Genomic DNA, 15467 nt, shown 5'->3' with positions numbered 1-15467 from the left:
GAAGGGATTGAAAAAAAAACAGCCTGAGTACTTTCGTAAAAGGGACTATATGTACCTGAAAGAAATAGTAATAGACGTGCCGAGAAGCTGGTAGATGGGATGGCAGATGGATGGAATGGGAAGCAAGTCATGAAGACTATAAATGAATTGGTGTATATTCTGTGCAAGTCCTTTTGACAAAAATGACAAATTTCATACAAGTATCCTTTATTGAATAAGTAATTTTTATTTAAACTACCACATTTAGAGAACTGTACTAACTGCTGTCATACAAAACAACTGTGCAGCTGTACAAGGTTTGAACCATAGATGTAATCTGGCTTAATAGAGATATTAAAATATAAAAATCACTTATTTTTACAGTTCAATGTGGTGAAGAATTTAATAGATTATATTTAGGTACCAGAATCAAAATTTTGTCCTTCAGTACATCTATACTGCCATGATTCACCCAGTGCGTTTATAATTTCTCAGTGTAAATCCTGAAGAAACAAGGTGTCAGCAATATGTCATATTTCACATAAAATTACTCTGATTTCACCATGTGGACAGAGAAGTGATAGCTCCAACCGTGCTTCTACTAGAAAATATCAAAAATACCGCCATAAAATTATAGATCCCTTTATATATGGAACACTAATGAACAGGACTGTCAGACACCAGGGTAGATTTTCAATATAACCACCAAAACATAAAGCATGATCTGGCCGTGGTGCAGAAAAAAGTCAAATGGATTGTTAATTATGAATGTGCAATCCTCTCCAATTGTCTTTCTTCTCTGCAGTCCAGTTGGGCGATGTTTTATGGCTTGGTGGGACATTTTTATATAATATATATATATTTTTTTTAATCGTTGAATCTTAACACATCATTTACACTATAAGGCAATCATCCAAAACAAAATCCAGTTGCTGATGCTAAAAAAATACAATATGGTCAGAACCATCCTTTGTGATATTTGTACAAAACACTGCACTACTATACCATTGGTTAAAAAAAATGGCAGAACTGCCTTAAGACATGTAGTGTTCAGCAGTTACATTCCATTAAATCTCCCTTCCGTATAAGCACAGAGAAGAACTGGACCTTTCATCATTCAAAATGCCACAGTACTTGAGCATCCATATTTTCATAGACACCATGTTAATTCTAACCATCTAGGCACATGTACAGTTTGAAATGTTCACAATCATACTTTGGACATAATCATAGTGGTTCAATTCCGTAGAGATGTTGCACTTTTGTTTTAGATGAAAGGAGGCTCAAAACACTTGCGACACCACTCAATCCTGTTGCAGGGTGGCAAATCAATTGGTTGTGCTACCTTCAGCTGTTCTTCTGTCAAGCGCTCATATGCTGATCTGTATTCTCTATCGAAAGCATCTGTTTTCACAAATCTCAAGTTAGATTAGGGTGCAGAGTTAAACATTAGGATCTTGCATTTTGTTTCTGAAGTTGTTAATGCCACTGGAAGTCAACAAACTAGACTGGAACAGCCCAGGGAGGTGGCCATTCAACCTACTGTGCTGGTGCTAAGTCATTGATAAAACTATCCAATTAATCCCATTCCCTTGTTCTTTCCTCAGAGTGCTGTTATTTTCTCTCCATTTAAATATTTGATTCTCTTTTGAATCTGCTTCCAACAATCTTTCAGGCAGATCTTTCCAGATCACTGCACACCATTTAAAAAAAAGTTTCCTCATGTGGCTTTGTCAATAACATTGAATCCATCTCCACAATCCTTCTGCCATGAAAACACGATTCTGGACACCTCTAAGCATCACCCCATAACATTTGCTGCTCCAAGGAGATCAATAATACCTCCCCTCATTCACTCCACTGAACTGAAGACCATTCAAGTAAATATCCTTTGCAATACTTAAAAGTCTTTAACATCCTTTAACATATATGGCACTAGAATTGAACACTACTTCTGCTGAGGCAGAACCAGCACTTCTGCATAACTCCCTTGCATTTGGTACTCCAATTTTCCTATCAACAAAATAATCCCACTTTTAAAAACTTTGACTTGTACCAAGTCTTTGAATGTGGCAAAATAATTTTAAAATGGGATGCATGAATACACTTACTTCATACTGCCTCTCATTAGACTTTTATTTGCCACATATGCCCATTTTATCAGTATTCCTCCTGAAGTCAGTTGTCACTGTTTACATTGGAGAATCTGAACCAACTGCATCTGTTGGCATTATGCTTTGTATAATCCAAGGACAGGACTGTTATTTATCGAAAAGAATAAAACAACTCCTAGACATCACTGTTGTTTACCATGATCTGGTTTGAAAACGAGTTCACATGACATTCAGCTTTGTCCTTTCACAAATGTTGTATCCACGCAGTCATTCCCATCTGTTTCATTCTGCAAACTAATCTATTGTGTAGTTATTGAGTGAAACAACTTAAAATCCATTTGCAGAATACTCCCTGCACTATTGTTACTAACTTCAAAAGATCCCAACCAAATTAATAAGAATTAATTTACTTTAAAGATCTTAGTGACTTTCATTACTAGCTCATACTCATAAAAGGCTAGTTTTCATAAAAAGCTGCTGTCTCAGTTCGAGCAACCTGTGTTCAGTCCTTACTTCTGGTACTGTGTGGAGTTTGCACATTCTGTGACTATGTGGGTTTTTTCCCATAGCCCAAAGATGTGCAGATTGATAGATTAAGTGGTGACAGTGATCTACCCCTAATATATATAGGTGAGTGGTAGAATCTGGGCAGAGTTGATGGGAACATGGGGAGAATAAAATGGGATTAGGGTGAATGGATGCTTCATTGTCAGCATGGGCTTGATGGGCCATAGGGTTTCTTTCTGTGCTGCATGACTGATTCTATGGTGCTACACTTTATGATAAAGGCTTTGAAAGCCATGCAAAGTTAATATGATAAACGTCTTGCAAGCTGGATAGGGTGGTTCTAGCTTTGAGTGTTGCAAATTGCCAAAAAATGTTCGGCTTAGATTAGCTAAAGATGCCAGGCAAGCAGAATCAAAGCATTCAGTATAATTTCTTGTACTGAACAGCAAAAGTGAACCATGGATAGTTCCACTACTTGTCAGGTGCCATGTTACCTTAGGTTTTCATCTTAAAGAGATGCAGATGCATTAAGTTTACTTTTGTTTCACTAAATCATGCTCTGGGTTACACTTAGGACCAAGTGCTTTGTGACATTCTGAAGATTTCCTCAGAAGCAAACATTAAAACATATTCTGGGTTTAACGTGGAAAGTTGCAAGATTGGTCGCAAAGCTTTTGAACAATTAGAAGGTAAAATCTCCAGCATTACCACACATCAGTTAACACGGCGCACACCTCAAATGGTACCCAACTACCTTACCTTAAGCTTGCCCTGATCTGTGCAATGCAACATTTATAAAGGTGCAAAGACAGATCAATTTTTAAAAGGCTAAATGTTACAACAAATAAGAAAGATTTTCTTACATGTTATTCATGGAATTAACTCCTACTTACCAATATCAATATTCTCTCTCCCAAGGGCCACAAGGGAAAGAAAGAGAATTTCCCTATACATACTCCTGCAGATAAAGAAAAGAACTCTAATGAGTTTCCTACCACTTGCAAACCCAAGTGAATACATACATTTGAATGTCATCAATATAAAGTGTTCTATACTTGAGCCAATGTCTGCTTTCATGTTATTCCCAGGCAATATGCAAAAAAAACAAGATGCACAGACTGGCCAGAAGTTACCCGTTCTTGGAGATTAGATAACAATACAAAGTACAGGTTTGGCACAGACAACTTTACTCCTAAACTTTCCATATTGTAAACAATTTTCTCATGAATATCTGACCTTTGACGTTTGTTTTCAGGATGCTTGCTGGTCTCCTTCAGGAGTAGGCACATGGGTCCAAACACATCATTGGTCTGGATACTTCTCACAATAATGTGCAGGGGACTCTTCTCCACCTGACTATCAGGAGTTAATCCACCAACCAAATTTTTATCTGTGGATACATAAGATTAATTTGATAGATTCAATACAGAAATATTAATTTTGATTACACCGTAGTTTGTGCTTTTTGCTCAAGCAGTGCATGTGAACAAAAATTAACCACATGACAAATGTTTTTTGAAATTGAAAAGTTAATAAAAATTCTCTGTGCCTTCCCAAAAATGCCAGAATGGACTGTGGAGTTTGAGAGCAGAGACAATAGAGTAAATTAAGTAGCATTCAACTGAACAAAATCAGTAATGTTCTGGGCAGGACCTACCACACACACTCTCCAATTTATGCGAAGCCATTACAGGAGTCAGTACTTGGGTTTTGCAATGTTGCACACGACTTTTTTGCTTTAAAAATGACGCAGCTTTCTTAAAATAAAATTATTTCCATCCATTTGAACTTGTACATTTGCATTAAATTGTTTTGTACAGCAATGACTCGTTTAATGTGATAATTTTTTGCCAATTGTGCTCACAAGTGCCTTACTGAATATGTTCATTAGCAACAAAATGAAAAGTAAAATTCAGGTTCAGGGTGGGGGTGGGGGTGTTGGTGAAGCTGAGAAGAGGAGAAAAGGAGGAAAGGCGTTGGGTGGGTGTGGGGGGGTGGAGTGAGTGGGTTTCTTATGCAGTTTGTCACTTACTCCTGTTTCTCCAACGTATATATAGGGGGTCACCAGGTTCTTGATGAAGATTAATGTTATCCCAGAGAAGCTGTATGTACACCAATTTGCTGTCCTGTGAAAGATTTGACAGGGACATCTGGAAGGGGAAAATATGAAAATATTTTACCAAGTGAAATAAACCATTTGGCATTGAAAAGACACATCAGCTTCCATTCCATATACAGTATTTGCACAGAGCATTCAACTAAATTGAAATTACACAGGAAACTACATAAATTGAGAGCAAAAGAATATATAATTTGTATGGTATTAAAAACTATTTTTAAGTAAATGATTTACAAACAAATGCAATTTTCCAAATTTCCACAAAGCATTGTTTTCAGTACCCACACAAACTCTACTCCCTGGCCACTACTGTTCAGACAATACAAGTGTTGGTGCAGTAGAGAAAGAAAGTAATCAACTCGTGGAAAGTTTTCAATATTTAGTTTTAAAGCAGAACAGAAACATTACCAGTTTAATGTCTCAAGATTATAGGAAATGATCAATCAGTACACAGAAGTTGCATTTTCAGCCTATTTTTCTGGTTCTTAAGTTCTTTCAGCTTGGGCAAATTAATTAAATGGATGTAGCCAGAAATAATAGTAGTAGTAGTAATAGTGATCATAAACTCCAAAACTTTCTGTAGCACATTATCCTTTATTGTACCAATGTACCAGGATCCATTAAAGTGCTACTTTTATTTACCTTACAATAACCAAAATTACATTGCAAACATGCAAAATACTGCAGGCTTCGACTTCAAGTGATTGTATACACTGATTTGTGTATACACATGATGTTGTGTACCAACAAACTTGTGTCCTGTCAAGGTACAATTCATAAATGATCACCTATTTACATGCCGTAACCACATAAATCACTAGTCTTCTACATACCTGCATTCCTTTATTACAATGCTCAGAAGTTAGAATGAGTCCAGGCAGGTAGCTTGGCAAGTCTAGCCTTCTGAAATACCAGACAAGGTTCCAAAAGATAATTGGGTGCTGGTTGATAAACTTGGAACTGTGTATCACCTGATCTCCCTCATTCTCCAGTAGAGACTCCAACTCCTTACGCAGCACTAGTGGACTTAGATATGGTACGGACACAGGCTTTGGATTAGGTCTACTCTGGAGACCCACAGGATCCTAGAATACAAATGCAAAAATATGCATGGTCAATCCACACATTCATACAAAATATCATTCTCCAGAGAACAAGGTATAGTTCCGCTTGCTAAAGTAAAAAAAAACACGAGATTATGAATCTTCAAAACAAGTAACATCTTCCTGGACAAAGGGATGAGACAAGACGTAGGAATGTGACATGGTTTCAAGTCGACACAAATGAAGAACCGAATACCTTGAAAACAGAGTACTGGCTGAGGACTTAGCTAATGTATATTTGACCTAGCCAATCACAATACCCAGTGAAGCAATTAAAGTCGAAACCATTCCAACTTCAAAACCCAACTCACATCAAGCCCTTTCACCCATTAGTTCCATGCAACATAAGCTTCAAAAATCCTTTGAATGGCCTCATACCACCATATCTAATTTCCTAAAGCCCCACAGTGCTCTAAAAACTCTGTGTTCCTCTAATTGTGGTCTTGTGTATTCCATATTTCGTCCATTCTAGGAACTGTGCTCTGGAAATCCCTTCCTCCAACCAGTCAGCTCCAGCTCAATGATGATAAAGCTTTTACAAACCTTGATTCATGCTAGGATTAATAGTCACCTGGAGAATAATGGATTAATTAAGGGAAGCCAATACAGATATGTTGCAGGAAAAAAAATTCTGGAGTTCCAGCCTACAGCACTGAATTGGACAGAAATCAAAATCTACAATTGCACCAGAGTGACACACAAGTAAAACAAACCGCACAATCTGTTTCCCATTTTCTTTGAATGACAGATTTCAGTCCCTTTACTCTAGGAACATCTGGCTTCCTTTAGGTTTTCCTTAATCTCCTGATTTAAGCACCCCCATCAGTGGGAACATCTTGCAAATCATTCCATTGGTCCTTATACCAACAATGAAAATAATTTCTATTATTTAGCACCATCAAATGTCACATCAAGTGAAGATTTCAAATGACAATCAACCATCTTTGAACTGCATGTTTCTTACATTTTAAAATCATTAAATATAAATTACATTAATTTTATTTCAAATAATTCAATGTGTTGAGTGCACAAATTTGAATCAGTCCTATTGAAAAGTTAATTTTATTTTCAAAGAAATCATTCTATCACATTAATTATCTCCTTACCACACTTTCATGCAGACTGCTTGGGAGGCTGGTTGTTGAAATACCATGTGCAGGCCGCTGAGACACATCCAAGTTTTGCAATGGACCACCTACACTGTAACTTCGGATCAAAGAGGCTGTCCGCTTAGGGGGTTCATTACTTCCACTGTCCAGCAGTTCCTGAGGGCCCTTAGATAAAGTACTGATCCAAAAGGGGTAAAGAAAAAAAATAAATGCCTCATTTAGGATCATAGAATAACAGAGCACAGAAGGCAGCGAGTTATTCTGCTCATCGAAACTGGGACAGTTTCATTGAAACAACAATTCTACTTGTACCACTTTCCTCAAAATCCATCAATTCCCCTTCCTCATCCTTTCTGAAAACTAAACGTTCCCACCATCCTCTCTGAAAGGGCAAGCCAAATTCTAACTACTCAAAGGCATGACAGAATCAGGCTTTCTCACCTTACTCCAACTGCCATATTTGCATATGTTGATTCAAACTCTTTTTGTAGGTAAACATTATCAAAACTTTCAGATTAAATGCATTTAGCTTCTCTGTATCTTTCTATGTTATAAAACAAACATTTCCCAGAGACTGTAAAACTGGCCATAAGTAAACTGACCACATTGAGAGGCATATTTGAAACCCAAAATGCTCAACAGCAGAGAGTAAAAGGAAACAGGTTTGTGCTCCTAATCTTTTCCCAGGTGATTACTGGAAACATTGGGAACAAAATGTTCCTTCTGGGTTACTCTCACGCATCAATTTCAAAAGATACATTAGAAGTAAAAACACTTGCTTTAGACTAGCAAGTGACTTGAAATAAGTTTCATAAAAACATTATGATTAAACAAGGAAAGGGAATAGATATCATTTGCATTTTACTGTAACTACCTTTTATCTTCAGAAGTGGATTTCTCCTGTGCTTCAGCAGGCACGGGTGATTCTTCCATGTTTATAAGATCCGATGCATCAGAGGCAGAGTCAGTGTTTTGCACAACAGGTTCTGCTGCAGTGGTTACATGGTGGTTGTGTAAACTGTCACCAGACACACTGGACTTCAAATAAAAGCTGAGAAAAACGAAAATCATGATCTTCAATTTTGTACCAGTTACAAAAGTGTACAGAGCAGATTTTGTAATTTTAATGACAAAATAAGTCAGCATTTTTTCCTCCCAGAACCATTTGAAAAATAAAAAAAAATGCTTTACTGAGTTTAATACTAATTTTGCTTTGCCATGTTTTGTTGCCACAAACAGTTAAAATTAATAGGCACGCCATTACAGTTAGAAAAAGTATATTTTTATCAGTACTTCAAAAGCTATAGTATAACCAATTTTAACCACTTTCTTCCGCACATAGTCAGGACACCAACACGCTGCAAATTTCTGCTGCTAATACTCTTGCCTCTTGCACCAAGCGGAGGCTTGGAAAAAATTTTTAAGAATCTTCAGTACCAAATACAAGTTTAAAAAAATTAACAGTGCTGTACCTTCCAGTATCTCGTAGGTCCTTAAACTCAATGTTTAGTACTGGCAAAAAAGCATTCTTACAAAATGGACAAGTGGTGTTAAGGTTAGAATCATCTGCACTCCAACCAGACATTATCTCCTCATCATAAACCAAAGCTTCACAGATATGACACTGAGAGCAGCTGGACATCAACACCTTTGGAAAGAAAAATATTGCACGATGATAGATTAATCAAATACTATTTCAAAATGGCTATTTCAACAACTTCTGTTGGAAAGAGTTAGAAATTTGGATTTAGTCAAGAACATAAAATCAATTAAGGTGTTTATGTTGAATGACCACAACAGAAATAAAATCTATAAATTTGACAGCTACTAAATGCAGATTAGAACTACAGCCAATGCTTTCAAGTATTAAATTCACAGCACACCACCACACCTGGTTAACATAGGAGGAATTTCACCAAAGGTAACAGGTAATTTTGTATAGCTTGAGTTTCACCCACGACTTGAAATGTGTGATTTTCTTGAATTTACTCAATTTTAAATTAATTGTTGGTAAAATTTCTGGAAGCCCTCCCTTGTTAGTGAAGGGGTTACATTCCTAAAGACCTGTAGCGCCTGCAAAAATTCATATACCAGGAGCTACAGTAAACCTTTAACTTGTGATGGATACCAGCTGCCAAGTATGGTGAGAAATGAGAAGTTAGTCGATTTCTTCCAGAAATCAAAAGCAAACTACAATTGTTTTGATAAGCTGAAACATACAAGCTATAACATGTCCTTTATCAAATCACCTTCATTGCCAAATGGAAGAGCACATGTGCACAAGAGTTCTTTCTTCCCCAATTTGAACATCTTGTGCATTTAACAGACTCCTTTCCAGAGACCCAATCAAAAATACTTATAGGTTCCTCTTATTTATGAACCCATGGTAAATCTCCAAATGCATTCCCTCCCCTTCAGTGCAGCAAACAAAAATCATCATTAAGCAACAAATCAAGTCAAAGAATTTAGTGAATTGTAGCAAATATTTACTGTGTACATTTTTGCAAGTTGGGAGATTGTTGTATTGCTAATTTGTTAGAAAAAGGCACCACACCAACAAACATGACAGCCTGAGAGCTCAACAGCACAGATAGTTAAAAACACCCACTTGAAAAACATTAAGTGCAACTGGCAAAACCAAATTTGCAAGTATGCTTGAAATCCAGAATGAAGATAGAAAATTCAAGTCAGTCAGCTGATCAGGTAGCACACCAAGTAATTTTAGTTTTTCTTCCCTACAGCATTTCAGTTTTCCAACACTTCCTACATTTTCTGAAATTTCAAGGAATGACCCTTTCTCCCATTCGTGTATACTGTCGACACTTGTTGTACTACTTGCTCCATTTTTGCTTTGCACTATTACTGCTTTTGTCAATTCATCTTTTCTGCTTTCAAAGCCATCACATTCACTTCCACGTCCCTTCCAGACACCCCAAAACTGTTCTCCTCCCCTCCCCCCCCCCCCCAAGTGCTCCCAGTTTTCTGGAAGAAAAGCCCGGCTTCAAACATTAACTATTTCTTCTCTTCTAGGAAGCCTTGGAATCAAGGGTGACTTGCTTCCTTTATAGTTCTATAGGGTCAAAGGCAACTTGTCTTTTATGGAATCCACTGATTGCCACGTGTGGCAGGTGAGCTTGATGGGAGGGGTGGGTGGGTTGTTTTGATCATCGTACACTCCTTTCACCATTTGTGTTTGCTCCTGGAGAGATTCAAAGTGTCTTTTCAGATGATTCTCTGCCAAATCACGAGTTGTTGACCCAGGGACTTCCACAAGTCTGCACGGATGTTACAATTATTTCCCACCACAAAGGCAGCTTTGAGGTTGTCCTTGAAGCTTTTGCTCTGTCTTCCTGGAAGCCATGTGCCATGATGGTACCCAAAATAAGACTCTTCATTTTGGGAATCTGGTGTCAGGCTTGTGATGATGCAGCTCAGCCATGACAGCTTATTGAGTGTAATCAGAATTTCGATGCAGTGGATCATGGCTGAAAAGATGATGATATTGACTTAGCCAATAAATAGGGAAGATTTTACAGAGGCAGTGCTGATCATACTTCACCAGATCTTTGAAGTGCCTAATGCAAGTTGTTTAATGTCTCCAATGCAAATGGGAGGGCAATGATCACTGTTGCTTGGTAGACCATGAGCTAGGTATTGGGTTTGAGATCTTGGCCTTCAAATACATTTTCTCAGGCAACTGGGGACCATCTTCAGGCTGAAGAGGTTGTTGACTTTATCATTGATATCTGCCCTCACTAAGAAGTGCCTCCCAAGATATGGAAGTCATCAACACTGACTGTGGTCCCAACACAAATGTCAATTGTTAGGGTTGGTGTTCTGTGGCAGCACTTGTTAGTAAAGAACCCGTGTCTTCTGGATATTTAATTGACAAGTTTTGTTTTCTCATTGTAGTCAGAGAAGGGGGCATAGAAATCCTACAAGAAGTTACAGGAGATATAAAAGGAGGTGTAGGATATCCTAGAAGGCTTAAAGGTGGATAAATCCCCAGGGCCTGATGTTTCACAGGGAGGCCAAGAGGGAAAATTGCTGGGATTCTGACATTTTTTAAATCTTCATTGGCCACAGATGAGGTGCCAGATGATTTGTTGACAGCAATCATGGCACCTTTATTCAAGAAGGGCAGTGTTAGCAATGAAGCAGCTATAATCAGGCTGCTTATAGTAGCCATTAATACAATCAAGAACCAGTCTTCAAATGCAAGAAGCAGTAGCCAGCTTTGAAAGTACACAAACTGCTGTGTCATCTAACACAATCTGTGAAGAGGCAAGGTTACTGGCTCAGAGAAGATTGTTACTGCAATGGCACAGCCTTGCTCGAACCCCATCTGCAGTGGGACCGATCAGTAGTGGATCCACAAAGATCAATGGTTGCATGCAATTATGGAGCAGATGGAGGAGGAGGATGATTTTGAGGATTTTTTTGTTTTACAAGGATCCTCCTTCTCAGAGGATTATGGAGGCTAGACCATTGGGGGGCTTTAAAAGAGGAAGGAGATACATTTTTGCAAGGTCAAGAAATTGAGGGAACTGGGACTGAAGAGATAAGGCCTGGTGCAGATCAACTGTAATCGTACTGAATGGTGGGAGAGGCTCAAGGGGCCAAGTAGCCTACTACTGCTTCTATTTTCTTATGGTCTTGCTGGATCTCTGTTCTCTTTCTATCTGTTGTCTGTCCTTCATAAATTTTGTTGACCATCTGGAGTTGGGCATGACATTAACCCATATTCAGTGTAGAGACCATCAACCAGTTTTGTCAGGACCAATGCAAATGGATGGCTTAAGAAAATAATACGAAGAGCAGAGTTTTAAACAGGAACGATGTTAAAACACTCAGGTTTCGTTATTACATTTTCCTTTACTGTTGCATGACTTCATCTCCAAAAGTGTACACCCTGCTTCCAAGATAGCATTGTATTCTCTTGGCATGATTCTTTTTTCTGTTGTTACTTCTTTGTTGCAGCGAGATGCCCGTGTCAGCTCAGTGCTTTATGGATTATTAACTAAGCCTTGCCATCATCCCTGACAGAGCACCCCACACCAATCACTCCTCCCTCCAATTTTAATGCAGATAACTCAAGTCTTTCATAATTTCACAAAGTTGTTCAGATACAGAAATGAACAGTCATATAAAACTGATAGCCATAATCATGCTGACTGAGCGCTGGTGGTTACGAAGAGAACTGCTGGCTCTCAGCTGTTTGTGACTCTGCTCATTTTGGCCTTCTGCACATATGCGAAAGATGGAAGTCTGAGAATGAACAGGAAATCAGCTGGTGGCAAACCTAACTGGCCGATACACTTCCAGACTCTCCACTGAGTCCAGCAGCAGAGCAATGACATGCAGAAAAGTGAGTCTAAATGCACTTAGCATTCAGCCCTCAGCTCTGTGCCAGAAGGGGGCTAACATACAAACAGTGACCATACTCAGACAGAGCAATACAACAAAGAAACAGGCCCTTCAGCCCACTCCAACCATCAACCGCCCATTTACACCAATCCTACATTAGTCCCATCTTTTATTCTCCCCACATTCTCATCAATTTGCCCCATGATTCTACCCAATGCCTACACCATTCATTTGAATGTGGTCAGCAGCCCTGAGGAAAAAGCTAAGTGCTCGACATTCTTCTTTTGTTATTGTTTTAAATGTGTTAACCTGTAGTTTAATTAAATTTATTTTTAATATTTAGTTACTTAAAATATTTTAAAATTTAGGTATATTTAAATGTCTCGATCAGAAAAGCTGCTAAAGCCTTCATGGGGATTTGTGGCTAGGACATCAGGATATGCTGCAGCAGACTCACCACTCAGAGCCTGCGCCATCTCGCATTTAATGTGGATGGTCAACTCATTTAGCCCTCATCCAAGTGAAAGCCAACAAATCCAGGCAATGGGCTGGCTCCAGAATGACTGAACTGAATGAAACTTGCTCCCACAAATCAAAACTCTCAATTCATAAAATAATGCGTCTGCTAATTTCACAATATTTGGTCTGTATGCATGATTACACATACCTGGCCACCTCTAAAATTGAAAACCTTCTGTATAGTTTAGTGTGCCTTTAGGAGAGTGCCTGCATGATATGGTGGTGATAATCCTCCTAGAATCCGCATTCGCAAGGTCACATATAAATTTTGAACACAACATCCAGGATAATACTTCAATACGACAATAAGGAAATGCTGCACTGCTGAAAATAACATTTTTAAATGAATCTTAAACCCTGGCCCTATCTAGCGAATACAAGTACAGATTTCTATTACTGCATTAAAATCCATCTCAGAAGTCAAAAGTTGAGATTAATTTTAATTTATAGTTTGAAGAATTATCCCCATGCATTTCACAAGAGTAATAATTTCTTACCTCCAAGGCACAATTCTGGAAGATACTTGATGTACTGACACACTGGGAGGATCCAAGATCTGATTTCTCAAGCTCATTATCTTTTCCTACTTTAGATGAATGTGCAGCACCTAGTTGAGCAGACAACATTAAGAGATTAAATAAAATAAACTTCATATTTCAAATTAACATTGATTCAAAATAATTAACATTGGTGCAGCTTTATGTTTTAAAAAAATTATCCTCTTTTAAGTATTCTTCATAAGTGATTAGAGACTGGCATACACGTAAAATTATAATATGATCATTAGTTTCCTAGACAGTTGGCCCTTGCCTGGTGAACTCTTATGGCACTGTTCAATAAATGAATTCAGTTCTGGTAATCTTTGCTCAGATTTCAGCAAATATATGGTACAAAGTTCCCCTTCATCTGGATAGTTTGAAAAATAAATTTATCAAAAGAGTAATGTGGAAATAGAATCTATTAATACAGTAGCACAGGGGGCTTTAATATTAGGATTGGGGATTTATGCAAAACCATGGGATATTATTGACATAAGCAATAAGTAAGATTTTGATTAACAAGATCAGTACTAGTAATTGTGTTTGCAATTTGTTTTATAGATTGCAGTCCTAACCTGCTGCTAAAATTATTATAAATCAACATCTTAGTTAAACACAGGAAAGGCTTAATCAAGCCAACATACTGCCACTCTGAAGCTAGAATTAGGTGTTAAGAGAAGGTGAAAATCAAAGTATAAAACTAACAACTACACTGCCAGATACTCAGAGCAATTCACCCACTTGTCACTCACCCTAGCTGTTGAATTGTCCAAGGAAGCCTGAACAGGGAGGGGATAAAACAGGGTAATAAAATAATGGGCTACATAATCTTGCCAAAAATTTTTGATTTATTAAGCAGCACAGAGTGAATATACAGGTTGCCACATGGCTGAGTTTAAATATCAAGCACATTGTGATTAAGCTGCAAGGTTGTGCCCAAGGAAGTTATCCAATGTTAACAGAATTGGACACACACACAATAAGGTTGAAAGCATGATGGTTAGGTCAAGCATATTGAAAGACAAGACACCCAAGTGGCTCACAAGTGCATAAGTTAGTACGAATTCTTTGGTGGTTTGGGACTGGGTAAGTAAGGAGAGAATTCTGAAAAGACTATTTGTGATCAATAAATTTCAAGCAGAAGCAATTCACAAATATAAAATTAATTGTTTTATAATACATAATATACATGGTTTCCTTAGAAAGCATTTAAGGTGGTATTTTAAAAAAGCAAATCCAATATACTAGTAATTTTAACTAACCAGTCAGAGGATGTTTACCAGTGTCACTGCTGGTGCTGCTGCCAAGACTAGTGTTGCTTTGATTAAGGCCATTTGTAGCCACTGCAGGTAGACCTATTCTTTCAGTTGGACTACCACTATAATGATAATCCTGAATACCAGGAGGAAAATTGAATCTTGAATCATCAAACCGTTCATCCTTAAAGAAAAAGCAAACAATTCACATTAATCAGTTAAATATTCAGTTTACAAAGGAAATACCAAAAACTAAAAGCACCAACCATTTTATAGCTATCAGAATTTATAACTAATAGTTAAATTGTTTCAAGTATCTAGAGATCAGTTATGTGGAAGCTTGCATCTTCAACTCAACCTTTAATCTTCCTGGAAGAGGCCCTGGATATTTAACAGACCCTTGCGTGGTAAAAGAAGAATTGCAGCATTGTCACCCAAGAGTGTGCCAATCACACTGAATCTTTGCATAGGTCAATAACTCATTTACTTTTGGCTAGGTTAAAAAGACTACAGCAAATACATTGAATCTACAGCTTTCTAATAAGTAGGAATTTCAATTGCACATTTTCATTTGGAAAATTGTTAGCTAACCAGATTAGATACGAAACAAAGAGACTCATGAATAACTCACAGCAATTCACAGCATCTATACTGCCTTCATGCTGCAGCAAGCCACAAATTAATCCACTGACCCACTGTGTAGAGTGTAACAAATAAATTTAGAACTTGCAACTGCAACTACTAAAAATATAATTAATGCTTGCTCACTTGTCAACAAGCCCATTATTTAGATTTCTGTCTTCTTGTCCACTTCCTTGGAATTGTCTGACCTTAAACAATGCATTCCTAGAACTC

General features: G+C 37.7%; 1 protein-coding gene across 6 annotated transcripts in view; it reads right to left on the bottom strand.

Moving 5' to 3' along the window:
• Positions 1–206: 206 nt before the first annotated feature.
• Positions 207–15467, bottom strand: part of dennd4c (DENN/MADD domain containing 4C) — a 121575-nt gene continuing 106314 nt past the window's right edge. For 5 of the 6 annotated variants that reach the window (XM_052019222.1, XM_052019226.1, XM_052019220.1 and 2 more), the window contains 10 exons: positions 14619–14796; positions 13315–13424; positions 8404–8579; positions 7806–7982; positions 6929–7109; positions 5553–5804; positions 4633–4750; positions 3837–3990; positions 3494–3558; positions 207–1383 (listed from right to left, as the gene is read on the bottom strand). In XM_052019222.1, coding sequence (XP_051875182.1) covers positions 1247–1383; positions 3494–3558; positions 3837–3990; positions 4633–4750; positions 5553–5804; positions 6929–7109; positions 7806–7982; positions 8404–8579; positions 13315–13424; positions 14619–14796 — 1548 coding nt within the window. In that variant the 3' untranslated portion in view covers positions 207–1246. The remainder of the gene's footprint in view (positions 1384–3493; positions 3559–3836; positions 3991–4632; positions 4751–5552; positions 5805–6928; positions 7110–7805; positions 7983–8403; positions 8580–13314; positions 13425–14618; positions 14797–15467) is intronic. The other variant, XM_052019221.1, reaches the window with a different exon arrangement.

The sequence above is a fragment of the Pristis pectinata genome, chromosome 7 (genome assembly GCF_009764475.1).
Source record: "Pristis pectinata isolate sPriPec2 chromosome 7, sPriPec2.1.pri, whole genome shotgun sequence".
Classification (NCBI taxonomy): Eukaryota; Metazoa; Chordata; class Chondrichthyes; order Rhinopristiformes; family Pristidae; genus Pristis; species Pristis pectinata.
This window is presented reverse-complemented; position numbering and strand designations above follow the sequence as displayed.